The 27,559-nt window shown below is 48.5% G+C and overlaps 2 protein-coding genes across 3 annotated transcripts in view; one reads left to right on the forward strand and one right to left on the reverse strand.

Annotated features, from left to right (window-relative positions):
* Positions 1-11,207, forward strand: part of LOC136378397 (nuclear autoantigen Sp-100-like) — a 79,887-nt gene extending 68,680 nt beyond the window's left edge. For both annotated transcript variants that reach the window (XM_066345279.1, XM_066345280.1), the window contains 7 exons: positions 1,299-1,337; positions 2,332-2,373; positions 6,271-6,386; positions 8,660-8,780; positions 9,063-9,134; positions 10,053-10,196; positions 10,974-11,207. In XM_066345279.1, the coding sequence (XP_066201376.1) occupies positions 1,299-1,337; positions 2,332-2,373; positions 6,271-6,386; positions 8,660-8,780; positions 9,063-9,134; positions 10,053-10,196; positions 10,974-11,096 (657 nt within the window). In that variant the 3' untranslated portion in view covers positions 11,097-11,207. The remainder of the gene's footprint in view (positions 1-1,298; positions 1,338-2,331; positions 2,374-6,270; positions 6,387-8,659; positions 8,781-9,062; positions 9,135-10,052; positions 10,197-10,973) is intronic.
* A 3,642-nt stretch (positions 11,208-14,849) lies between these two features.
* LOC136378479 (nuclear body protein SP140-like protein) lies at positions 14,850-24,507 on the reverse strand. Its single transcript, XM_066345455.1, has 6 exons — positions 24,381-24,507; positions 20,607-20,766; positions 19,532-19,700; positions 18,791-18,874; positions 16,788-16,937; positions 14,850-16,165 (listed from the first exon to the last, which is right to left on the reverse strand). Exons 2-6 carry the CDS (start codon positions 20,763-20,765, stop codon positions 16,005-16,007), a joined length of 723 nt encoding a protein of 240 aa, XP_066201552.1. The 5' UTR covers position 20,766; positions 24,381-24,507; the 3' UTR covers positions 14,850-16,004.
* Between the last annotated feature and the right edge of the window lie 3,052 nt (positions 24,508-27,559).

The raw sequence follows: 27,559 nt of genomic DNA on the forward strand, positions 1-27,559 counted from the left end.
AAAAAGATGGCGTGGAAATCCTCCCCATGATTTATAGAGCTGTGGGAAATGAGGTCCACGGGCTGGGCTGATTGAAGAGGGGGTCTTGAGCACAGAGGAAGGAGAATGACCCCTTTTCTTAATCATGAGGGTTATCATGGGAGGTTTGAGTTAGGGACTGACTGACATAGTTGAAAGAATGCTTTAGAAATAGTAAGCTGACCAGAGAATGCAACACGGATTGGAGGGTGGAGTGCTTGAAGTCATGGAAACCTCTTCACGGCCATTCTGCCTCATTCTGCCTCATACTCCCCCCCAACTCAACCCAAAGGCCAACCGCCAGTAGCACATTCTCGGAAACCCTTTAAATTCACTGTGTTTGTTTTCCAAGCTGCTGTAACAGCTTCCCTCAAAGTTAGGATTTAAAACAACACAAACCTGTTATTTTAGAGTTCTGGAGGCCAGAAGTCTGAAATCACTTTCACTGGGCTCAAGTTCAGATGTCAGCAGGGAGCATTCCAGGGACAATGTGTCCCTTGCCTTTATCAGCTTCTAGAAGCCACCTGCATTCCTTGGCTCCTGGTACCTTCCCCAAATCACTACAAGCTCTCGTTCTGTCCTCGTATCCCCTACCACTCATCTGACCCTCCTGCCCACCTCTTATGAAGACCCTTGTGATTACATTGGCCCCACCCAGATAATCAGAACAACCTTCCCATTACAAGAATCTTAATTTAATGACCTCTGCAAAGTCCTTTTTAGCACATAAATTAACATTCACAGGTCTAGGGGTTAGGACGTGAATGTCTTTGGAGACCATTTTTCAGCCCACCCTAAGTACCCCATCATTTCATACTTTATTGTCCGTAGCCATTCCGTGTTAGCTTTTCCCACTGGTCTCCCCAAAGGCCTGGCTACCTTTGTGTGTCCAAGGGACACGGGTGGGGCCTCACATCCGACACCTCTCACTCAGCAGGCGTGTCCCGATGGAGCGGCTAAAGCCTGTGAGGTATAAAGACACACGCTAGAGGGCGACTGGAGGGAATGGAAAGGAAGCAGCGAGCGTGGAAGAGCTAGTGAAGGAAAGCCTGGAGTTAGTCAGGCTGGTTTTAAACCTGAGTCTGGATGACAGAGGGAGGCGCATTACAGAGCCAGAGAGGGTGCTTGTTTTCCACGAAGACAACTTGAGTGTGCGTCGTTGACAATGGGACATATCTGGGAGGCAGTTGGAAACACCAAGTTTAAAACGGTAGGAAAAGTACACAGTAACAACGTGGACACAAAGACCCATCGTAACACTAATCTCATTTCTCTTTCAGAAAGGACATCTACCAGACCCACCAAGAACAAGAAAAAAGGTGATTGTCCTATGACTCCCTGCCGGTGTCTCATCTGTCCTATTGCTGGTTTTCCATTCCTCTGGCCTTATTTTATAGTGTCTAAGTTAACTGATTCTAATAAAACTTGATTGTATAATGTAGTGTCTTTTGCACTTGCTGCTTTCAAACGTGACAGTGTGTGAGGCCAGGACTTCTTTAAGCGTTAAAACATTAAACATCGAGGTGAGAATAGTCCTTTACAATAGACAGAGAGATAGCGCTGACCTTAGGGGATTATTTCAACCTCGTTGTCTGACATGGGAGACTAACTCATGGGTGGGGGCGGGGGGATCCAGGGCACCCAGAGAGGCAGGCAGTCTCATGGCTGCCTCTCCGGTCATTATGCCTTGCATCCCTTGGGTGGCAGTCGCTAGCAGTCGCTCTCTGCCCCGGGCTGAAGGTGAAAGCTGACGCAGTCATTGTTCCAGACTAGTCGAGGCCAAGTCATTTGACAGAGACCCCAGGTCAACAACAGCTCTTGGGGTTCAGGAGGAAGTGAAGAGGTGTTCTTCTTCAGGAAGAAGAAGCGCAGACCTTGTGTCCATTTTCTCTTTAGGGCTGTGCCCAGGGGAGCTGCAGAAGGCCATGGGGTCCGCGGGACCTCTGCATGGCACCCAGGACTCTGGGTCCTGTGCTAACTGGGGGCAGTGGGTGATGAGTCCTCCAGCTGAGCCTGTCACTGCAGCTCCAACTCCGACCGTGAAAACCAAAGCCAGGCGCCCGGCGTGCACGGTTTCACAACGGCCGCCTTCGGTCTGAGAGCCAGGCGACGGAACTTGCATTGGCCAAACGATCACTGACACACAGTTTAACGGTGTTCTTATTCTCTAGTCAGATATATAGACCCATAACAGCGGATGTGAAGTACAGGGAGGGCTGTGGCATGCATCCTTTACGTAAAAAGTCTGCTCCAATGTGTGGTTATTGAAAACATCTTCAATACTGTCATTCAATCTTTCTCTGTTTCCTATAGACAATACCAAAGACTGACAGTGATGACTTTATTGACCCATATGTAAGTACTAACTCGCACCAGCAACCCCAGAGTAATCCAGGCTTTCCCCTGGGTACATTTTCTGTGTCATTGCCACCTTTCCCTGAAGCGTGCTCACACTCAGTGGGAACATGTCACTGTGTGTGATGAGCAGAGAGCAGCAGACGCATCACCTGTGCCTGGTAGACAGATTGGAGCTGGGTGTCTCAGTGTGAAAGCACCCTCTCCATTGTTCAGTGGAAACCTTCCCATTTCCCCAGCAGTGTAGGACCATAGATCTAGATCACTGGGGTCTCTAGAGATGGGCATGAAGTGGAATGGGCACAGTTGGCCTGTGGATTAAGGGTGAGGACAGCAGCATTTTAAAGAAGGCAGAGGGAAGGGAAGGAAGATCCAAACATCTACTCCATGGTGCAGGCAGAGCTAAGATGGTTTCATGCACTGGACAGAAGGAACAGGCCAGGCCAAGCTGGTTAAGTTCAAGGCGTGAGTCCTGCCATGAATCCTGCAGAGAACTGTATTCAGGGCATGTGGGGCCTTTATGGAGCCCCTGTAGCCCATGCCAACTTCAGTGGCTAACATGGGTGAATAATAATGGTATGGGTGGGGGTTGTAGGTCACTCAGAGAGGCAGGCAGTGACATTGCAACCTCTCAGGGCATTATGCCTTAGATCACATTGGGGGGTTGGTCTGTGGCCCCTTTTCCCCAGGCTGGAGGTAAAAGCTGAGGCAGCCCTTGTTCCAACTGGAAGGAAGGTAAGTCATTCCAGTGATACCCAAGGTTCAGAAACCTTGACCTAGCCGCCTGGAAAGAGTGGTCAGCATCCATGAGTTTCATCTGTAATGACAAAATGAAAGGACAGTTACGTGGCCCCATGTCAGGATAAGCCAGGCCCATGTGGGGATGTGCCCAAGGATGTTGCTAGCAAGTCATTTCACAAATCTTCCTGTTGAAAGGGAAAACGTGTACAAAAGACATCTGGCAGCTTAGAATTTCCTCATAGGGGCTACTTTTGTGGCTCTTCTTCTTCTTTTCCTTTCTTTTCTTTTTTTTTTTTTTTTTTTTTTTTGACAGAGAGAGAGAGAGTCAGAGAGAGGGACAGATAGGGGCAGACAGACAGGAAGGGAGAGAGATGAGAAGCATCAATTCTTTGTTGTAGCTCCTTAGCTGTTCATTGATTGCTTTCTCATATGTGCCTTGACTGGGGGGCTACAGCAGAATGAGTGACCCCTTGCTCAAGCCAGCGACCTTGGGCTCATTCCAACAACCTTGGTCTTCAAGCCAGTGACCTTTGGGTTCAAGCCAGCGACCATGGAGTCATGTCTATGATCCCATGCTCAAGCCAGCAACCCCACGCTCAAGCTAGTGAGCCCATGCTCAAGCCGGTGACCTCAGGGTTTCAAACCTGGGTCCTCCGCATCCCAGTCCAATGCTCTATCTGCTGTGCCCGGTCAGGCTGGTCAGGCTGGTCAGGCTGTGGCTCTTCTTCTTATGTTTAATCTATAAATGGAGAGAATTTACCAACTGAGGTTCAATCCAATTCATCTAAGCTCACTGAACCCGGAGAAGACAGTCTGACTTTTACGATTTGTAACCCTAGAGGCAGGCTACTTTTCTTTGGCTAACTCTATGGTTTCACAGTTAGAACCTCTACATCCTTGTAGCAGAGGACCTCACAGAAGCACGGAGAATGAGATGAGAGATTTAAAAATTGGAATCTGCAACCCTGGCGACAAATTGAAGTTCTGAGCGGGGAAAGGGCAGAATCTATGTTCATTTCCAAGTTCCTGGGTGAAAAACAGGATGCTTGGTGAGATAGGGAGCTAAAGGGGAGGGGGGGCAGATTCAAGACAGGAAGACAAGAAATGTGGTGGGGACAAGGCGGATTTGAGACTTGATGAAAGACATCTAACTGGAGAGGATGGAAAGAGGGCCCGGATGTTTAGGCGTTCAGAAGGGGACCAGAGCACAGGTTTCGAGTCTAAGGACAAATCTGGTAGGCGTGGTCATGGGAGTGGTTAAAAGAAGAGGGGATGTAGGACCGAGCCCCAAGCAATTCCACCATTCTAAGTGAGGAAGCTCCAAAGAAAGAGGCAGGGTGTTTGGGGAAAAAACCCAAGTGAAGTGTCGCAAAACAAAGCATAGTTTTTCTAGAAGGAAGAAGTGGAATGGCACGCCCTGTCACCTCCCCACTTCCACACTACCCGCCAGCGTCTCAGCCACCCCGCACTGGGGGGGTCGGCCCCCAAGGGTGTGCGTTATTTTATACCTAGGTCATCACAAGAGGATGTGAGTTCCTCCTTCTAACCCACGGTGTGGACAGGATAGTTTCATCTATGTGTAGAGCTGTTACCCACCCACTGCGTAAAGCATCTCCCCACCACGCAGTTCTCCTCAGACTTCTCTCTTTCGGCTCAGGTGGTCCCAGAAGAGCCAAATACTTCTAGACATTTCTCCATCACAGACACCTGACCCTTAGACACAGAAATATTCATATGTAGAGATTCACATGCTCTTGCCACACAGATCATCACAAGAAAAAAAGAAAAACATGCAATTTTCCTCACCTGCCAATGAACTCAGTTCTTGACCAATTCTTATTTTGCTTTATAAAGTCTATCATTTTTTTTTTTTTTGTATTTTTCTGAAGCTGGAAACGGGGACGCAGTCAGACAGACTCCCGCATGTGCCCGACCAGGATCCACCTGGCACGCGCACCAGGGGGCAATGCTCTGCCCCTCCGGGGCGTTGCTCTGTTGCGACCAGAACCACTCTAGTGCCTGGGGCAGAGGCCAAGGAGCCATCCCCAGCACTCGGGCCATCTTTTGCTCCAATGGAGCCTTGGCTGCGGGAGGGGAAGAGAGAGACAGAGAGGAAGGAGAGGGGGAGGGGTGGAGAAGCAGATGGGCGCCTCTCCTGTGTGCCTTGGCCGGGAATCAAACCCGGGACTTCCTCACGCCAGGCTGATGCTCTACCACTGAGCCAGCTGGCCAGGGCCTAAAGTCTATCATTTTTAACATGTGTTTTTCTTTTTTTTTACAAGTGTTTTTTTTTTTTCATTTCGCAATACTTAGATGCAAACACTGTCAAATTTTTGACTTCATAAATGAAATTAAATCTGGCTGACGGTCCCACATATGTATTAAGATTGGTGGGAGACCCAGCATCCATCAATCTTGTGGGCTTCTCTATCTCCCCTATGTAGAATAAAGCAGAGGGTCATCCAGGGACCCAGGGGTCGCTGTTGTCACACATCCTGGTCATTCAGAGGTGGTACCTCTGCACCTCACATGCCGTGCTGAGTCATGGGGCATCTTCCCCTGGCTCCCAGAGCTGAAGAGCTCTGACCTCCCTGACATTCACCTGGTCATCTGTGCCATGGTCTTCCCAACCCAGAGATACTGTCACAGGTCCAGGGGCCCGCCAGGCACAGAATCCATAGTCCAGGAATTCCTTCAGCTTATGAGAAACTTACGGTTGAAAAAAATGGGATGCAGTGATATCTCCGAAGTTTATTCTATCATCTCAGTAAATCACTCCTTGATCAGTTAATTTAGGTGCTGCAATACAGACAACCAGATAAGACACCTGTAATGCTGAGCCAGATTTTTCAAGCAGAATAATAAATTTCTCAGATTAACTTTAACTCATCCTTTTTGGTTGCTAGCTGAATCTCTGTCTTCACCGGGACAGAAAACTTTCCTGATCCAATACAGCCACTTCCTCTTGAAGTTCATGGCCAGACCAGATGCCTTCTTCTGAAATCTCTGCTCAGTGTTGTTTCTTCATATTCTGAGGAGAGAAATTTGCAGGTGTCACCCTGGAGCAAGCAAAGTCCGTGTGTTCTAGAGTGCCAACACGTCTACGTTCCGGAGTCTCACTGGTCCCAGTGATGTCTACGTCATCTCCCCTTCTAGCCACAGAACTCAAACGAGTGTGAGGTGTGCCGTCAGAGAGGAAAGCTGTTCTGCTGTGACTCCTGTCCAAGGTCCTTCCATGAGAAATGCCACATCCAGCACATTGACCCCGACAGGTTGGTGAGACCCGGCCGGTGCTTGCCCTTCCTCCCTGCGGTCCAGCTCTTCCCACCCTGCACGCTCAGCCTGCGAAGTGTGTCTCTGCTGGTGTGTGTCCTGATGCCGAGGGAACAGGGTCCTTAGATATCAGGATCCAGAAATACGATCTGGAGCTATTTAACAGTGCTGGCAGCGGTAGATTCATGGGCAGCCAAAACTCCTCAAGTGGTTGTGAAGTGTAATAAATAGAAAGAGGGGTCACCACCGTCTCCCCCGCGTGGTTCCCCAACCCACGCACTTTGAGAGGGTGATGACATCATACATCAGCTGCTAGTTGAAAGCGTATACCGCCTGCCTTGGGAACATCACAAATCTGGCCACGCTGGGGCTGTGATGAGTCTTCAAAAGGCCTTTCCTGCAGTTCTGTCAAATCAGCTGACCCTGAGGGACAAGGGTCCATGATAAGACTCGTGGATTCTGAGGCTGAGTCCACTTTGCTGTGAAATGTATCCTAGGTCAGAGGTGGCAGTGCATAGGCTAACACAGACATTGATAAGGTATCTGTAAGGGGTAGTGTGGGCAGAGGATGTCTACCAGGAATAGGTGTGTGTCCTTGAGGACAGAGCATTGCCCTCCATAAGGGGAGGGTTCTAACATAACCCATCTGCTCTCAGGTAGCTCCTGGGGAGTGGTCCCACCCCAGAGATTCAGTGTAAACCTCTCTAGGCAGCTAGTATACAGAGGCAGAGAACAAATCTACTTTTTTGTTGAACCCACAAATAGTCCCCATCCCTGCATTGTGGGCACTTTGTAATGGGCTTCTTTTTTTTTCCAATTACCATTGACATTTGACATTATATTAGTTTCAGGCATACATAGTAATTAGGCATTTGTATAACTTACCTAATGATGCCCTCAATAAGTCCAGTACCCATCTGACACCATACACAATTATTACAATGTTTTTTACTATATTTCCTATGCCGTACTTTACATCCTCACAACTGTTTTTATAACTGACAGTTAGTGCATCTTAATTTGTAATAGGCCTCTTGAGAAAGCATTGGGTGGTCCAGGAGAGAGGCTAAATAACACCTCTAAGATAATCATCATAGCCACTTGGTTATGGAAAGCCGGTAGAGAGGATTCCAGGGGCAAATAGAACATCTGGCACTCTGCTGATAGATCTCCTTCCCAAGACTTCTCTGCAAGCACAGATTCTAGGTAGAGATAAGGCACTGCCAGGGGAGAGGAGGCCTATGGTTGTGTGACCTCTGCTTATTCAGCTAAGCTGAGAGACTGAGAACTGATCTGACTTTTCCTGCAGCCTGGCGTTCATCAAGGCCCAAGACTGCAGTGCGGAGTCTTGGCACTGATTGCCAGTACTGGACCGTGGCAGACAGGGCTCCGCACCACACTCCTACGGGCTCAGATGGGAACCCTATGGTTTGAGGTGAAGGCGAGTCCGTCACCCATCGTGGCACCTAACTCAACAGACTGTCAGCCCTGCCACCACGACTTAGCAGGGGTCCACAAACTTTTTACACAGGGGGCCAGTTCACTGTCCCTCAGACCCTTGGAGGGCCAGACTATAAAAAAAACTATGAACAAATCCCTATGCACACTGCACATATCTTATTTTAAAGTAAAAAAAAAAAAAAAAAATGGGAACAAATACAATATTTAAAATAAATAACAAGTAAATGTAAATCAACAAACTGACCAGTATTTCAATGGGAAATATGGGCCTGCTTTTAGCTAATGAGATGGTCAATGTGGTCCTCTCACTGACCACCAATGAAAGAGGTGCCCCTTCCAGAAGTGCAGCGGGGGCTGGATGAATGGCCTCAGGGGGCTGCATGCGGCCCGCGGGCCGTAGTTTGGGGACCCCTGACTTAAGGGATGGGTGTCTTTGGCAATTGAGCCTAAACGAGATTCTCGTGTGGAGGGGCCTCAAAGAGAGAAGCTGACCTCATGTGGAAACCATAGTCCTGCTTGCACAGAGGACTTCAACAGCTGTAGGAGCCTGACCTGTGCGGGTGCAGTGAATAAAGCATTGTCTTGGAATGCTGAGGTTGCTGGTTCAAAGCCCTGGGCTTGCCCAGTCAAGGCACATATGGGAGTTGATGCTTCCCGCTCCTCCCCCCCCCCCCCCCCCCCGTTTCTCTCTGTCTCTCTCCTCTCTATAAATGAATAAATAAAATCTTTAAAAAAACAAAACAAAACAGCTGTAGGAAGGAGGGCGGCTTCCCAGAGAGCTCGCCCTGCTCACGTATGTCCTGCCTCTCAGGAACCCATGGCACTGCATCTTCTGCCAGATGAAGGCTGTTCAGGAAAGATTCCCAGGAACTCCACCGCGTCACCGGGAATCGGAGGTCCTGGAGAGGCCGATGCTGCCAGAGGAGCAGCTGGTGAGTTGCCATGGAGACTACAGCCCCTCCTTCCTGTCCCGTTGAGAGAAGCAGCCCAGCAGTGCAGGGGCTGAGGGAATGGAGCCCAGGCAAGCTGCCGGCCCTCACGGCGCTCTGACCCCAGGACCTCACACCGAGATCCGGTATTCCAGAGGAAGTCCTCGTCCCGCGCTTGTTTCAGAGTCCGCAGGCTCGGCAGTTGTGCGTTCTGCCTCCACGTGCTTAAGAGTTCCTGGTCTCTCCAAGCTGCTTTTCACTTAAGATCTCCGCTGTCTTTTGCAGAAATGTGAGTTCCTCCTCTTGAAGGTCTACCGCTGTTCAAAGAGCCTCTTCTTTGCCTCAAAACCACATTATGTAAGTAACAGCAACAAAGCCCAGAACTGGCATTTGTCAAATTTGCGATGTGTGTGCAATGGGGACGAGCTGCCGTTATCATTGCCTGGTTGATGGATGTCCCAGTCAGCTTAGTCAGCCCTTAGCAGCTTAGGCTGCTATGACCAAGTACCACAGACTGGGTGGTTTCAACAACAGAACTCGGTTTCTGGAAACTGGAATTCCCAGGTCTGGGTGTCACCATAATTAGATTCTGGCAAGAGCCGTCTTCCAGACTGCAGACTGCCAACTTCATGTTGGGTCCTCACATGGTGGGATCGAGAAGAGAGCTCCATGGGGTCCCCTTTAATAAGGCACTAATCCCGCCCTGGCCGGTTGGCTCAGCGGTAGAGCGTCGGCCTGGCGTGCAGGAGTCCCGGGTTCGATTCCCGGCCAGGGCACACAGGAGAAGTGCCCACCTGCTTCTCTACTCCTCCCCCTCTCCTTCCTCTCTGTCTCTCTCTTCCCCTCCTGGAGCCAAGGCTCCATTGGAGCAAAGATGGCCCAGGCACTGAGGATGGCTTTGTGGCCTCTGCCTCAGGCACTAGAATGGCTCTGGATGCAACAGAGCGACGCCCCAGATGGGCAGAGCATCACTCCCTGGTGGGCGTGCCGGGTGGATCCCGGTCAGGCGCATGCTGGAGTCTGTCTGACTGCCTCCCTGTTTCCAGCTTCAGAAAAATGAAAAAATAAAATAAAAAAAATTAGGCACTAATCCCATTGACAAGCATTCCACCCTCATGACCTTTTAAGACCATCACACTGAAGATGAGGAGTCCAGATTTCAGTAAATGAGTTTGGGGGATGGGACATAAACACCCAGCCCATCGCAGTGAGAATCTGCGGAAAGTAGACTTGCAGCCATGCTAATAGCCTACCCTTTGACACTTCCGTCCACAGAATAAAGAGGCACTTCGAGGCCTGAACAAGTGCATGTGGTTGAACAGAATCAGGGTCAAGTTGAGTAGGAAGTCGTACCCCAAGGTGAAGAGGTTTGTGAGCGACATGCGCCTCATCTTTCAGAACCACAGGATATTGTACAAGGTACGTGGCTGCCCCGGCATTCCTTTGTCTTTCCGTTAAGTCACTTTGCCTTTCACGGTCTTTATAACAGGGAAATTCCTCATCATCCGGCAAGCCCACACAAGGAAAAATCCTGGGAGGATTCTAAAAGCCCCCTGGTTTACTGAGAGGAAAAACAACGACGAACCAGAGGGGTCATTGCAAACATTGCTCTAGGACCTCAGGGTCTACTCACCGCCAGACAGGTGATTTTCTCCCACAGAGACCAGTGGACTGCAGACCTAGTCCCTTCCACAGGAAACATGAGTGCTTTTTAAAGGCAACGAGGGTATCCTTTCTCTAAAGGAAGATGCCAAATCAAATTTCTCAGATTTCAAAATATTGGATTTCTTCACAGCCAAATTCCCTAATGCTGCATCAGAGAGTTAACAAGGACTGTCTCAAGGGGTAAGAACGAAGGGAAAGGAAGGCACCTCAAATTTGCTGTCGACATTACCATACTATCCTATTGTTATAAGTAATACGTTCTGCGCGAATAAATTGAATTTTGTCAAATTAAATCAATCAGTCGATTTCTGATGAAGAGTTAGGCTGCAATATAGTAGTACTAGGTTTGCTTCTCTGTCTTTCAAGTTAAGAGAAATGATCGAGCTATCAGGGAACATAAGCTATTCTTAACTGGATAAAGTCTCACGTGACATTCGGGGCAGCCTACAGTGAAGAGTTGGGTTATCTGAAACTTTGGGGAGTCTAAGCTCATTGGCAAAACTATTATTGTTTTTGTCTTGGCTTTTTCAGGCCCATAAATTCATCATGCTGGGACTTCAACTAGAGGCCAAGTTTGAGAGTAATTTCAAAAGTATTTTTGCAATCCAGGAAATCAACAAACACTGTGCTCGGCCCACGCCCTTTGTTCTGTGATGTTGTCCATTTCTGCCGGCCCCTTCAGAGCCCCAAGCAGTACAGAGGAAAGTGCCGGTGGTCCCCCCAACCTTTCTGCCTGTTGCTGTGGAAACAACATCACATCACACTTCTTTTGTCAAACATTTATGTCACCATTTCTGCTCATTTATTTTTCTAAATAAAATTTAAAATTGCCTTGTTGAGTTCTCTTATTGAATAATTTGAAGTGAAATTTACAATAGAAAATATTGGCTGTTCTATAAAAGATAACATTATGGGCCCTGGCCGGTTGGCTCAGTGGTAGAGCATCAGCCTGGCGTGCAGGAGTCCTGGGTTCGATTCCCGGCCAGGGCACACAGGAGAAGCACCCATCTGCTTCTCCACCCCTCCCCCTCTCCTTCCTCTCTGTCTCTCTCTTCCCCTCCCACAGCCAAGGCTCCATTGGAGCAAAGTTGGCCCTGGTGCTGAGGATGGCTCTGTGGCCTCTGCCTCAGGTGCTAGAATGGCCCTGGTTGCAACAGAGCGATGCCCCAGATGGGCAGAGCATCGCCCCCTGGTGGGTGTGCCGATGGATCCCGGTCGGGAGCATGCGGGAGTCTGTCTGACTGCCTCCCTGTTTCCAACTTCAGAAAAATACAATAAATAAATAAATAATAACATCATGTGCTTCCATTTATTTGAATTATTTATTATGTTCTTAAGTAAAACTTTCTTTCCTCTTCCTCATTTAGAACTTACTCATTTCTTTTTTATTTACTGTCAGATATTTTATACTTTTTCTTATTATTGTGAAAAAATCCGTTTTCCCACTATAGTTTTTATTGATTATTTCTTGTTATAGAAAACTACTGTTATCTATTGATATATATTTGGTTACTGATGACTGTTCTGAATACATTCTTGCCTCTTGCCCGTGGCATCAGGAAGCACAGAGTAGATGCATATCATGTCCAATTTTTAATTCATAGCATTAGAACCGTAATTGGTACAAGATGGAGGCATTTCTCACTTGGGCACAAAGACCTCTGGCAATCTTGGTTGGGGAATGGCTCTGTCTGGCATCCTGGTGACCTTGCATGTCTCCACGTGGCCCACAGAGGCCAGACTCACATGCAGCTGATCCGATTTAAGTCTTGGCAGAATGCCCCATGATTTTTCCAAGACACGAGAGCATGAGAGGCTTGCGAGGAGCCGTTACAAAGCCATTTCCCACTCATCGCCTTATTTTCCAGATGTTCTCATGACATTCCTTGTGTTCCAAGTTCTGATGGGGTGTGAGGCCTTCTGATTCTTTCTTTAGGGCACACATGTAGGCCATACAACTGCTTGGCTGCAGCACGGATGTGCCCCATTAGTCATGTCACCCCCTATGTCATCCATATCCCCTTGGCTTGGGTACAGTCCAATGGACAGAGGACGTGGGAAGCTGATGCCTTTGCTCTTCTTGCTTTTGTTGTCTATGTAAGTAATACACTGTCTGAATGTGAAGAGGTGCAACATTTCTTTACCAGCCAGATCTTTTAGCTTTGCTTCACCTGTTCTCAGACCCAAAATATATTGGTTACAAGAAAAGAGTACTGGCCCTGGCCGGTTGGCTCAGTGGTAGAGCGTCAGCCCGGCATATGGAAATCCCGGATTTGATTCCCAGTCAGGGCACACAGGAGAGGTGCCCATCTGCTTTTCCACCTCTCCCCCTCTCCTTTTTCTCTATCTATCTCTTCCCCTCCTGCAGCTGAGGCTCCATTGGAGCAAAGGTGGCCCAGATGCTGAGGACGGCACCATGGCCTCCGCCTCAGGAGCTAGAATGGCTCTGGTTGCAACAGAGCGACACCCCAGATGGGCAGAGCATCGCCCCCTGGTGGGCATGCCGGGTGGATCCCGGTTAGACGCATGTGGGGAGTCTGTCTCTCTGCCTTCCTGCTTCTAACTTTGGAAAAATACAAAAATACAACAACAAAAAAAAAAGAAAGAAAGAAAAAGAGTACCATACAGTGGTAACTGGTTCAGAGAATACACCACACCATCCAGGGAAGTACCCCAAACTCAGAAATGATTGGGTCTAGCTGGCTCCAAAGTTGAGTCTCCAACACCCCACGTCACCATTCAATAATGAAATTTCATTATTGCAATAGATCATTTTGAAGAATAAATAAATTTATGAATGCAAAGTGCTTAAAATCATGTCTGAGACACATGAATGCATCATTGTGACTGCACATAGCAAGGATTCCTCATTCAAAATGTTAATTCAAGCAAAAGGCATCAATCCTATTAACTACTCAGCTTGTTGATGGAAACTGAAACAGATGGACCCCATAAAAACCAAGGTTGATACATTTCCTAACCCTTCCCGAAGAGACCAATGTCTGTTTTCCAAGTTCATGATGCTCTGCAAAAAGGAAAATGTCTCATGGCCTTGAAGGACTGTTGAACATGACTCCTCAGCTCATTCTAGAGGTCTAGAATGCCATGCTGACCTATGGAACAGAAGAGTTTTAAGGGTTAAATGCAATTTCTCTCCCATGGTAGATTTAGTCAAAAGGAGTTTCTTATTACAATTGATGAAATTATTTGGGGATGATTCAGAAACAAATGTGTCTGAGGCTCTGTCTCCCTTCACGGATGTTATGACTGAGAAAGGATGGTCACCTGAATGGGTAAGATGTTCAGGGAGCCTGACAGAAAATGAACTTTCTGAGACTACAGTTATCTAGGAAAACAAAGGAATTCCATCGCAGACCAAGCACAATGTTTCGTCTGCGAAGCTCTGGCTTGTAGCGTATTCTACTTTCAATCCTTTGACTCCTGATAAAGTTATATTTTTCATTTAGGTTTACTGTTTAAAGGCTGCCCTCTCCCTTTTCACTTCTTTTTGTTTGCTTTGGGTTAAGGCAGTGGTGGGCAAACCGCGGCTGGCGAGCCACGCGGCTCTTTGGCCCCTTGAGTGTGGCTCTTCCATAAAATACCACGTGCGGGCGCGCAGGTACACGGGGGAGGCGTGCGCAATTCATGCACGAGTTGAATGAGCGTGTGGCTCCCCTTTCCCTTTCCTTCCTCCCCCTTCCCCCTTCTTCTTTCCCCCTTTCCTTTCCCCTTCCCCCCTCCCTTTCCCCCTTCACCTTCCTCCCTCCCTTCCCTCCTCCCCCCTCCCCTCTCCTTTCCAAGGTAATCACAGACTCAGCTTTCACATTCATTTTTCAGGTGGGGAAAACAAGGCCCAGAGAGGTTGGGAACCACAGAATACCTTCTGCTTCTTTCCCTGGGGCAGTGGTCGGCAAACCGCGGCTGGCGAGCCACATGCTCTCTCAACTCGTGCATGATCGCGCGTGCCTCCCCCACGCTGTGTACCCTGCTGCGCGTCTCCCGTCACCTGACCAGCCCACATCCCCACTCGTACCTGCATGCCCGCATGTGGCATTTTGTGGAAGAGCCACACTCAAGGGGCCAAAGAGCCACGTGTGGCTCGTGAGCCATGGTTTGCCGACCGCTGCCCTAGAGATCCTAGTGGGTGCCCAAGAAGCCAGCACCAAAGGACATCACACAATTACAGACCACACAGGTCAAGGGTTTAGCCACCCAAGACTGACCCCACTTTAGAGGCCAGCCACAAATGAGTTCCCCAAACTACCTACATCTCTACCCAGCAATCTACAAATTCGGGATTCCCAGGGTGCCTTCGCTTAGGTTCAATAATTTGCTAGAAAGACTCACAGAATCGAGGGACATGCTCTACTTATGATTATAGTTTTATTATAAAGAATACAACTCAGGCCCTGGTCAGATAGCTCGGTTGGTTGGAGTATCCACCCAGTATGCAAAGGTTGTGGGTTCAATCCCCAGTCAGGGCACATATAGAAACAGATCAATGTTTCTGTCTCTCTAACTCTCTCCCTTCCTCTCTCTGTAAAATCCATTAAAAAGAGAGAGAACACACACACACACACACACACACACACACACACACAAATACAGTTCAGGAACAACCAAAGGAAAGAGATGCATTGTGGGGGGGGACAGACCTCCTATGCCCCCTCCAGCTTACCACCCTCCCAGCACGTCAGTGTATTCACCAACTCAGAAGCTCCCGAGCCCCATGGTTTCGGAGTTTTTATCGAGGCTTTAGTATGTAAGCACGGTTGATTAAATCATCAGCCATTGGTCACTGAACTTAATCTTTCACCTCTCTTATCTTTCTAGACCTCAAGGGTTGGAGTTGAAAGTCTTAATCCTCTAATCACATGGTAGTTGGTTTTCATTTTATTTATTTTTTAATTCACATGATTGGGTTTTATTTGTTTGTTTGTTTTGTGGGGCTTTTTTCCTTTTGTATTTTTCCAAAGCCAGAAGCGGGGAGGCAGGCAGACAGACTCCCACATGTGCCAGACCGGGATCCACCCGGCATGCCCACCAGGGGGCGATGTTCTGCCCATCTGGGGCATTGCTCCTTTGCAGCCGGAACCATTCTAGCACCTGAGGCGGAGGCCATGGAGCTGTCCTCAGTGCCTGGGCCAACTTTGCTCCAATGCAGCCTTGACTGTGGGAGAAAAAGAGAGAGAGAGAGAGAGAGAGAGAGAAAGAAGAGGGAGAAGGGTGGAGAAGCAGATAGGTGCTTCTCCTGTATGCCCTGACCAGGAATCGAACCTGGGACTTCCACATGCCAGACCATCGCTCTACCACTGAGCCAACCGGCCAGGGCCCACATGATTGGCTTTTTTAAATCACCATTATCACTCGGGAAATTCTAAGGATTTGGGGAGCTCTATGCCAGGAACTAGAGACAAAAGCCAAATACATTTTTTTGTTGTTGTTATACCACTAAAAGCGTGCTATCTTGTTTCCACTCTAATGTCAATCTATGGACACACATGCGCAATGAAGAGGGCCTCGCCTCCCACTCTTCCCAGGCCCGTTGGCTGTGGAGCACATTCAAAGAAAAACGAATGAAGAAACAGGAGCTCTGCATTCACACGCCTGGCGCTCTGCAGCCCCGGGCTGGCGGCGCCCACCCTCCGCGCCCCGCCCATGGTGAGGTGCCGGACGCTGGGCTTCCCGAGGCGCTCCCTCCGCACTGGATTCTCTGCCGATCACTGCACAAAGGAACAAAACCCCCGAGGGCCTCAACGTGGGGCCGGAGAGCCCACAGGAAACCCCGTGATAAAGGGACTCCAGGAAACACCCAGGGGCTTGCAGAACTTCTAAGCAGGAGCGTCCCTGCCCCAGAAGGTCCCAGCCTCCCCGCGGAATCCTGTGGCCGGCAGGTCACTGATGCATCAGCGCCCCCTCCCAGAGGCTGGGTAAGGACAGGTAACCACAAGGGCCAGCTCGGCTGGTCCTGCTCTCCATCTCTGACTGTCACTCTCTTTGTCCCCATCTGTCTGCCCTGCTTCTCTTTCCTGTGGCGCCCACTTCTTTGTTCTCCTGATCTCTGCATTTCCTCTCTCCAGCACTGAGGTGTCTTTGTCCCCTTACCCCTGCTGCTGCCTGTTCTGTGCATCTCCTCTTAAGTACCCCCACCCCCCTACCCCCCGCCAGGTCTCACAGTACTTGTCCATTTCCGCCCACTTCCCTCCATCAGGTAGAAGCTCCCTGCACCAAGTACCAGGGTCTCCCACTCCTGCACCCACCCCCTGCTCCCCGGGCCACCTCCTGTCACCTCCACTGTGACACACACAGTGTCCTCTCATGACAGACTCCCTTAGCCGGCCTTACCAATTCTTTTGGGTTCTTGGTCACGTGCTGGCCTGGCTTGCTGGCCCTCTTCACGTATTTTGGGGTAACAAGATGAAACTGACTTCTGCGTATCCATCAGACCCACAGCATAAGACTGAGTTAGGTGTTCGTATCGGAATGGCTCTGTCCCTAGAATAAAGGATCCTTCGTGAAGAAGCTTCATCTGCCCCCCCCCCCAAAGAGCCGGGCGGCACCCTCCCCAGCCCCTCCCCCACGTCACCTGGGAGGCTCGCTCTGGTGCTGAGCCCCCGTGTCTTGCCTACCTCCTGGCTCTGGATTTGTGTCTGTCTCTCTTCACATCTCAGGTGCGCTCCGTCTTACCTTGAATGCTACCGTTCGGATTTCTCTTTCCCTTTACCTGCCCTTCTCACTCACTAACTGGTAACAGTCTTGGCTGAATTTTGTGTTTATTCATAACTTAGGTTCTTTTCCACAAAGGTAGCTTATTTCATGTGTACATAGATGTCATTTTTAGAGCTATTTTGTACAGCCTTCCATAGACATACATCATGTGATGTTTGCCAGAACTTGAACACAGAATTCTGAGTACTTCCACTTCCTGATGCATGTTAACTGAGCTCTCATTAGGTGCCAGACACCGTACTCAGGTCAGAGGACACAGCAAGAACAAGACAGACATGGTCCCTGCCTCGAAATGACAGTCTACCAGGGACGGCCCAAACTGACCACATTGTCACAGTAAAAGATGAATGCTGTCCCACAAGTGGGGACCTACAGACAGACAGACAGAGGAACCAGTCCCATCCAAGAATCAGAAAACGGCTTTCTGGAGGAAGCGTCACGTACGCAGGAGGTAGCCGGACCCTGGAAGAGCTGAGGAGAAGAGGAACAGACCCAGCTAGAGGACCGAGCATGGCAAGGGCAGTTTGAGTAAGTGAGTGAAACCAGCGTGACTCAGACTTGGAAAGAGAGAACAGAGGCTCGAGAAACAGGAGGGACCCTATGGCCTTGGCCTTGAAAGCGACAGGAAGGAGATCGACTTAATCCCTAGTGTTGTGAACATCACTGAGGTTTAGGTAAAGACAGCAGCGCGCATACATCCACACTTCCGTGACCTCTGTCGCCTGAAGTTCAAGGGAAAGTTGTCAGAGGGGATCGAACTGTTTTGGAATTAGATAGAGGTTATGGTTGCACAATGTTGTATATACTTTTAAATGGTTAATTTTATGTTATGTGAATTTTACCTCCATTTTAAAAGGGGGGAAAAAACACAGGCTCTGGGTTCAGAATGGCAGGGTTCATCCTTGCTTATGTGACCTCAGGCCAACCACATACACAGTCTCTCTAGATTTCAGTTTTCTTATCTGCATAATGGGCACATAAGTGATATTACCTCCCCACACACAAGGCAGCTGTGAGCATAAAAAATGTGCCAGAATAAATGTTCAATCAAGTGAGCTCTTAATAATATTGTCTTATTGTTCTTTAGCCCTTCCTGACGTCTAACACCTCCCCTTCGCCTTCCTTTCTCCCTCAAAGTGCCCGCATTCCCCCTTCCTGCACCTCGACCACTTCCTCTCTTCTCGCTATATGACTGCCTTTCTCCTTGGACATTTCTGCTCTTAAATAACATACACACACACACACCCCGTTTAAATCAGTCCCTCCTGCCATCATCGAGGGTCTCCTCTATGATGCTGACCTTGTGCCCATAGTTCCCAGCTCTTCACAGCTTCCCTCTGACAGTCTCCTGTGGAAACTCATTATTCACACTTAGACTCTCAGTCCACCCTCCAGGTTCCTGGGCACAGAGTCTCTCTCTGCCGCCTCCTGCTAACACCTTTGGGTTCCGAACAGAGTCAGTCACTTTGGAATCTATTCAGAGTAACACTCATCTACGCCCCCCTCTCCTCCACATTCCTCTGGTATTCCATCCCCGGCGCTATGGTCTCCTTCCGATTTTCTGTCTACTTCTCCTCTTAGTGACCAGAAAACAAAGTTTGTATCTTGTCATAATTTACCTGGTTCATAGCTTGGCTGAGTGCTGGGCAGTTTGTATACCTCTTCTTTATGACTTTCCAGGGGAGAATATTTGTCTTGGATCACTGAGCAGAGGAAAAAATTAATTAGAGGTTGCAGGTAGGTGATCAGGGACACCACCACACCCATGAATTCCTGTCCTTCGGTGAAGGGGACTTCTCGCCCTTGGGTCACTGAACCTCAGTGGTTCTTGACTTGATGTTGCTTGTCCCTTCCCCTGGGACAGTGAAGAGGGGAAAAAAGAAAAGAAAAACCACTAAGATTCGACAGTCAGTGAGCTTGTAGGGTTTTAAGGATGGTGGAGCAAGTGGGAAAGTTGCAAGAGTAATAAATCACACAGAAAGATGACCAGAGAAGGGTAGACGCTATCGCAATATAAATTCTGTAAATAGGATGTCTCTGTGAACGGGACAAACCTTAGGGAAGAACAGAGGAATTTTTTCAGTGAGAAGGCCAGATATTCCCATAATTATGGGACTTATGTCCCAAAAAGGACATAATTAAACCAAACTAGGCTCAGGCACCATAATTATTTGGCAGATCATTTTCAGGATGAATTCAAAGAATACTCTGGCTGTGTTCAGTTGCTTACATTCATACTGCCTAGCACAGAGCCTGGGAGTGGAAGGTATTTCAGAAGTACTTGTTTAATGCGGGACTGAGTGAGTGAATGAGTGAAAAGTAGGCTTGGACCTGAAAAGGGAAGGAAGAAAATTGATTACCATTTTCGAAGCTTTTATGAACTTGAATTAAATCAGGATACTCCTTCAGATGAGCCCTGCTGAACAGGGTTTGTAGAAGTGACCTATTGAATGTCTTCTCAAGTTCGCAGAGAATAGGGTACACCACTCTCCCTATCGGAACCAAGTTTCTACAGGCTTCTTGAGACTCCTTTAGAAAAAGTGCAATGGAAAAAGATGTAGATAAAGTAATAGTTTTCAAGTTAAACAGACATCGAGGAAGTAACTGCATAACATACTCATTCTGCTGTCTCAGTGTAGATTACCGTTTTTCATGTAATATGTTAGAACGTCTAATATATTTGATCAACTGCTTAAAAATCACAAATGAGCCCTTCCTCTCGACTTTTGCACTTTCATCCTGCCTAGCCTGTATCAAGAATGGATCTTCTAGCAATTCTGTTGACTGCACAGCAACCCTGGGTACAAAAAGTCTTGATAAGACTTCAGGAAGAGGGGAGATGGCCCCCTCCTTGCTGGAAACAGCAAAAGCACTGTCACACTGAGAAGAGATATCTTCCTCCTCTATGTCCCCTGGAGGGCCCACTAATCAAATTTTCTTGACTCCGGAACGACCTAACGAAGTCGAAACACTTTGGAGGAGACAACAACAAGGCCAAAACTTGACTTCTAATGGCACAAACTCCCTGAGGATTTCGGTTGAGATAAGTGGGTGTTATCATGGAATACTGTCCCAGTTCTTTTAAATATTTTAATTTTCCTTCATGTTGTTACAGTGTGTAAATTGCTCTGCATTTGCGAAGTGCATCGGTGTGAATCCAGCCGTATCACCATTACCCTCCACCCCACACACACACTCCAGCACGTCCCACAGAAGAGAGGGCTTCAATTAGAATAGAGGTGTCTCTAGTGATATCTTCCTGCCCTGGCACCCTCAACCTTATAGGATGAGGAACTAACTTAAAATAGTCTTCCCATGACAAGCAGAAAGGGCTTTCATCCAGCTAGTGATACACTAACTTTTGAGTTCAGGATGCCAAACACACATGAGCGAGGGGCTGGGTTACCCAGGGGACGCATCGCCCACTGCTCTTACTTTATAGATTTTCTCCGTGATGAAGGAGCGGTCCCTGAGGCTCTCGAGGAAAGGAAAGGGCTTTGTGATTGCGTTCGCTATCTCCACCTTATTTTCCTTGAAGTGATTCAAGGAGGTTTCGTGGAAAATTGTCTCCTTGTCCTGGGTTATTGAAAACATCCTGAGGGGAAAAAAAAAAACAGGACGAGAAGATAAATGTCGAGATTCAAGACTCAGTGTGGTGATCATTTCAAAGTGAATACGAATGTCGAATTATTGGGTTGTAGATCCGGCACTAACACAATGCTGTGTATGTCAATGATACTTTAATTATTTTTTTTTTTAATCCTCAGAATTCAGAAGGTGAAGAAATAAAAAGAGATCAGGGCGGAAACTGGGTTTTGGTCTAGTGGTCAAGGCACGGAGAGTGGGAAAGAAAAAAAGACACGCTGATCCAGTGAGACCCAGGTACAGAAAACGAGGGCAGAACTGACAAAGAGGCAGGCTGAACTTCGAGAAGTCCCGCTGGGTCGATTTAAAGAAAGTGTGTAATGATAAGACCTTTTTGCAGCTGCAAGGGAGGGACTGACAGGATATCTCTGACCCCCCAGAGACAGAGCAGATAATTCAAGGCCTGAAGCTGAGGAAAGCACCACTGAGATGACTGTCTCTGTAAGCCTCACCAAAACCAGCTTCAGTTCGGGATTCCGTGTGGAAGAGTGAGGGTGAGCTGACACCAGGGGTTTATCACTCAGACGAGAAAGCTTCCTGGGCCTGGAATCAAAAGCAGGAGGCAGTGACAGCAGCAGTGGCCACTATGGCTGAAGAATGGAGAGTCCAGGCTTTCTCTTGCGGATGAGAATTGGAAGCAAAGAGCAGGACCCCGAGAGCTTGAGATGGGGACATTTATTCTCAGCTCCTGATGTTTCCTTCCAGGAGAGGAGAACATCAATCAGAGTGACACTCCTGATCCCTCCCCACACCCTTCTCCTCCCCATTAGTGGTAAATTCTTAGATATTTCTGGAGAATGAACACAGGCTAAGAGGCATCGTCTCTTCTTGCCTGTCTCTCTGGGGCCAGCCTGGGGGGGACGGAGAAGGCCTCTAGACTGATGCTTCAGGTACATCCATTATAAGATCCAGCCTTGCCTGGCTGGGGCAGGTTCTTTCATTGTGGTGCCCAGGGAGCGGAGAGCCATTGTCACATATCTAAGCCATGTCTCCCAGTCCGGTTTTGATTAGTAATAGGGCCGGCGTTATGACCTCCAACTACCTGACTTCTTATCTCTCTCTTAAGTGGCTTTGAAATCAAGCATATATATGGTGTTATTGTGGGGCCCCTTTGAGTCCCCACAAAAACCAAGGGATATCTAGAGCTATAGTCTTTGCTCAGAGAAGTGCCCATTATAAATGAAACTGCCTCCCTAGACTGGTCCAACACTGATTCAACACTGGTGTGCCAAAGCACAGGGCTCAAAGGGCAATTGGAGATCGAAAGTCATTAGATATTCCAACTGGACATGAAGAGGTAAAAAATATAAAACCCTTAGAAGAAAACATTGGGGAAAGTCGTCACGACACCAGAGTTGGCAAAGATTTCATGTAAAACACTAAAAGCACAGACAGCAAAAGAAAAAGTAGATAACTAGGACTTCATCAAAATTAAGAACTTTTGTGTCGGCCTAGCGTGCGGAGAACCCGGGTTCGATTCCCGGCCAGGGCACACAGGAGAAGCGCCCATTTGCTTCTCCACCCCTCTGCCCCACCTTCCTCTCTGTCTCTCTCTTCCCCTCCCACAGCCAAGGCTCCATTGGAGCAAAGATGGCCCGGGCACTGGGGATGGCTCTGTGGCCTCTGCCTCAGGCGCTAGAGTGGCTCTCGTCGCAACATGGCAACGCCCCAGAGGGGCAGAGCATCGCCCCCTGGTGGGCAGAGCGTCGCCCCTGGTGGGCGTGCCGGGTGGATCCCGGTCGGGCGCATGCGGGAGTCTGTCTGACTGTCTCTCCCTGTTTCCAGCTTCAGAAAAATGAAAAAAAAATTAAATTAAATTAAATTAAAAAAAAAGAACTTTTGTACCTCAAAAGACACTATAGGAGGTCCTCAGATTACAGCACTCACCCCCATAAAAACTTAAAAAAATTGAGACGTGAGTGTTTTGGCTTACTCATTTTTTGGTCATTTTTTCTGTTACTACAGTGCAGTGTACAGTCCAGTATATTTGTGTCCTTTCCTTTTTTCTGTGGCTTAGTTGTGTTTTTATGTTTTAGATTATGATTTTACAACTGTAGGCTAGGGTGTGTTTCGACTTACACCAAAATTAAGGTTACATCACTGTCGTAGGGACAGAACTGTGTCGTAACCTGAGGACCCTCTGTATTAGGAAGATGAAAAGACAGCCTACAGAACGAGAAAAAATACTTGCAATTCATATATCTGATAGAAGGTTAATGTACAGAATATATAAAGAATTTCCAAAGCTCAATAACAACAAAAATCACGAACAACTCAGTTCAAACATGGACAAAGGACTTGTGTAGATATTTCTCCAAAGATTACACAAATGGCCAGTAAACACAGGAAAAGATGTTCGACATCATTAGTCATTACGGAAATGTAAATCAAAACCATAACGAGATACCACTTCATTTTTACTAGGATGGCTATAATAAAAAAAATTAATTTTAAGCTTACACACAAAGTAAGAAGTATTGGTGAGGATGGGGAGAAATTGGAACCTTCTTGCATTGCTGGTGGGAATGTAAAGTGGTGCAACCACTGTGGAAAGCAGTTTGGTAGCTCCTCAAAAAATTAAACATCGGGTTACCATATAACCTAGAAACTCCACATCTAAATATTTATCCAAGAGAAAACAAAGATTCAAACAGATATTTGTACATCAATATTTATAGTAGCATTATTCAAAATAGCCAAAAAGTGGAAACAACCTAAGTGTTCATCAACAGATGAATAAACAAAATGTGGTGTCTACATACAATGGAACATTATTCAACCATAAATGGAATAAAATTTTAATATATGCCACTACACAGATGGACCTGGAAAACTCTATGGTAATGAAATAAGCAAGACACAGGACATAAGATTCCACTTACAGGAGGTATTTAGAATAGGCAAATTTATAGAAACAGGAAGTAGGATATAGATTACCAAGGTCTTTGGGGGTGAATGGGAGACCTCTAGTCTAACAGGAACAAAGTTTATATTGGGAATGGCAAAAAGGTTTGATAGTGGTAACAGTTACACAGCATCCTGAATGTATTTAATACCACTGAATTGCCCACTTACAAATGATTAAAATAATAAATACTGTTGTATATATTTTACCACAATTTTAAAAATAATAATGGGAGGGGCTCATATTATTTGTAGCTTTGTGTTTATTATTCCAACTAAGCTGTTACAGGATGCGCTCTGGGGACTGAGCATAATTGAGAACAGTTACAAGGGTGGGGGGCATGCTAGCTTAGGAGAGGGAGAGCTTGCAGTTAAGTAGCGTCGGGACAAACACCAGCAGCTTCCCCGAGCCACGTCTGAGCGGCTTTGCGGGTTTCCACGGTGCACAGAGGTGCAGCGCCGGTCAGCCCTGGGGTGTCCGCGAGAAGCCAGGCTGCCCGGGCTCTGCTCCTCCCCTCCCTAGAGTCAGCCGCACCCTGGCAGGAACCAGGTTTGACTGTTACATCTGGATGGTTTAAAGGAAAACAAAAATGAAGAGATCCGGAATGAGGAACTCCGGTCCCAGCTCCTTCCCTCCTTCTCGGAGGAAGAAGTCCTGACCTGACCTGGTCCCTTCCCCGGCCCCTAGAGGAGCCGCTGGCGCAACGGGAGCGCGCCCGGGTGGCACAGGGGTCGGCTCCAGCCCAGGCACCGCCGACGGGAAGCCGGGCGGGCCCCTCCTGCTTGCACAAGCGCTCTTACTGGAAGTCAGTGGCCTGCGCCCAGCCAGCGAGCTGGGAGGGCGGCCAGCGCTTCCCCGACGCGCCTCCGCCCTGTCGGCGCAGCCGGGATGCTCCACGAAAGCCATGGGCATCATTGCAGTGTGAACATGCTCTCCACCCCGTTGGCAAACAACCGCTACCCGAACCCCCCACCACGACCCCCGACCCCCGTTAGGCCTCCCGCCTCCTCCTTATCCTTGACCCCACAGACCACCCCAATCAGCCACCTGCAGGGGCTCCTCCAAGAACTGGCTCAGACCTTCTGTGGGGGTCAGTTCTCACAGAGAGCAGAGTGAAAGACTCTCCTTCCGGGTTATTTTGTACTAATTTTAGCAGGGAAACTTCATTTTAAATTTGCATTTTAACGTCCACATCTTGCCGGTACCCCTAGTCCTCGCTCCGGGCTCGACGCTGGTCTACACTGCCCTCCGGTGGCATCGTGTTGCTGTTGCATAGTCTGCTTGAGAAAGATTTAGCATCTTCTCCCTTCCGAATTCATCCTGTTGCCCATCTTGGGGGAAAAACAGAACCCTTTTCTCAACTCTCTTTGAAATAGTTCAAATTCAAGAATGGAAGTATCATTATTTCCTTCTAAATAAGGATAAAGTAATGTAAACGATTGGTGCATGAGATCGTTTTCCTGTTTGGTAAATAAATGGATCTATGGCTTGACCAGGCTGTGGCTCAGTGAATAGAGCCTCCGACTGGGAGTGGAGGACCCAGGTTCAAGACCCCGAGGTCGCCAGCTTGAGTGCAAGCTCATCTGGTTTGAGCAAAGCTCACCAGCTTGGACCCAAGGTCGCTGGCTCGAGCAAGGGGTTACTCCAGGGGTCCCCAAACTAAGGCCCGCTGGCCACATGTGGCCCCCTGAGGCCATTTTTCTGGCCCCTGCCGCACTTCTGGAAGGGGCACCTCTTTCATTGGTGGTCAGTGAGAGGAGCACATTGACCATCTCATTGGCCCCACATCAGAAGCAGCAGAAAGAGGTCCCCTTCCTAGTGGGAGCTCTCTCTGTGAACTGTCCAGTCGGCAGACAGAACCCAAACTGTGTGTACTCATGAGGGCCTCACACAGAGAACAAGGTGGCTCTTGTCAGACTGACAGCCAGAACTAAGTGGAATCATGGCTGTGGCCCCAGACAGAGGCAGATTTAATGGCGGATGCACCAGGCGCACCCTGGGCCCAACTTCTGAAGGGCCCTGAAAAACCCCAACTTGACACTTTTTTCTAATGACACCAAGTTTGGTTTGATAGGTGAAATTTTAACATTAACAGTGCATAACATTTTTTATTTATTTAAAAATATGGTTAACATGTATTTTTATTTTCCCTGTCTATCTCTTTTTTTAAAGGGGCCCAGTATTTTTTTCTGCGCCCGGGGCCTCAACCGACCTTAATCTGCCTCTGCTCTGCCTATTGTGGAAAGAAAAAGCACAAGGTTTGTCCTGGTGCGCTGCAATGCTCAAAGCTTCTAAAGGATGCTGAGTAGAGCGATGTCCTTTGGAATAAAGAAATACATTAATGAGTTTTTGGTTATGGAAAGATGGTGTCCAAGCTTAGTTTGGTGGACTGAAAAGAGAATTGGAGGAAAACACTGAGTTTCTAAAGAAGCAGCTGGTGGAGCGGGGGACCTGGGTTCGATTCCCGGCCAGGGCACATAGGAGAGGCGCCCATTTGCCTCTCCACCCCCCACCCCCTCTTTCCTCTCTGTCTCTCTCTTCCCCTCCCGCAGCCAAGGCTCCATTGGAGCAAAGATGGCCCGGGCGCTGGGGATGGCTCCTTGGCCTCTGCCCCAGGCGATAGAGTGGCTCTGGTCACGGCAAAGCGACGCCCCGGAGGGGCAGAGCATCGCCCCCTGGTGGGCAGAGCATTGCCCCTGGTGGGCGTGCCGGGTGGATCCCGGTCGGCGCATGCGGGAGTCTGTCTGACTGTTTCCCTCTTTCCAGCTTCAGAAAAGTACAAAAAAAAAAAAAAAAAAAAAAGAAGCAGCTGGTGGAGAAGAAAAGAAAAGAGTGTAGCAATGACCCTGCCAGTCGGAGCCCTGGGCGGACAGACAGGTGAGAGGATGCCCCCAGAACCACCCCACAGAGCCGGACCTGGTGCTAGGTACCAGCGTGGGCCCCTGGTGCCCATCAGCACCCTGCTTGGCATTGGGTAGAAAATCCCCCCAGTAGATAAATAAGGGTTGAGAAAGGGAAAGGACAAGAAAAATGGGTGGCTACTTGCAATTTCATTTTTTTTAATTGGCTTGGCTACAGATCGTCTGAACAAAATCTCTGCTGGTTAAACGAGAGATGACTCTTTAGCCCCAAAAGAGAAAGGACACTTGCTCCCCCAACCCAAACAGCCAATGGGGCACCGACAGTTGTTGCAGCCCCGCAGTGGTAGAGATGGGTTCTGGGGGGCATCCAGACCCCGGGAAGCCAGCGGGAGCCCCAGGGAGAGATCTCCGTGAAGGGCAGGGCGCCTGGGTGGTTTCACCCCGAGAGGTGCCCGTGCCTTGGAAAGCACCGTGGTTCTGACGCCGTAGGCACCCTGTCGCTGGCCCTTGCTTGGGTATTTTTAGATGATTAAGAATCTTTGCAGGGTTGCCTGAGGACGAATTTCCTCGAGGGCGTGAAGCAGGGCTGCAGGGATAGTCGCCGCATTTGGCTCATGGAGGGACACTCACGAGAAGGCTGGTTTCCCCTACAAACTTGTGCAGACTGCAGGAAAAGCTGACATTAGCATGGAAAATCATGCCTCTGAGGCCTGCATGTCCCAGGACAGTCCGCCTCCTACGAATACTAAGATGGATATGTCTAAATTAATCTTTTGCACGCACAATTGGGGGGGGGGGGGGAAGCCAGCTACAAAATCGGTCAGAATGAATGAATAGAAAACATGTTTTAATTGGCTCTTTTTTTTTTTTTTTTTTTTTCATTTTTCTGAAGCTGGAAACAGGGAGAGACAGTCAGACAGACTCCCGCGTGCGCCCGACCGGGATCCACCCGGCACGCCCACCATGGGGCGATGCTC

Source organism: Saccopteryx leptura, chromosome 7 (assembly GCF_036850995.1).
Source record: "Saccopteryx leptura isolate mSacLep1 chromosome 7, mSacLep1_pri_phased_curated, whole genome shotgun sequence".
NCBI lineage: Eukaryota > Metazoa > Chordata > Mammalia > Chiroptera > Emballonuridae > Saccopteryx > Saccopteryx leptura.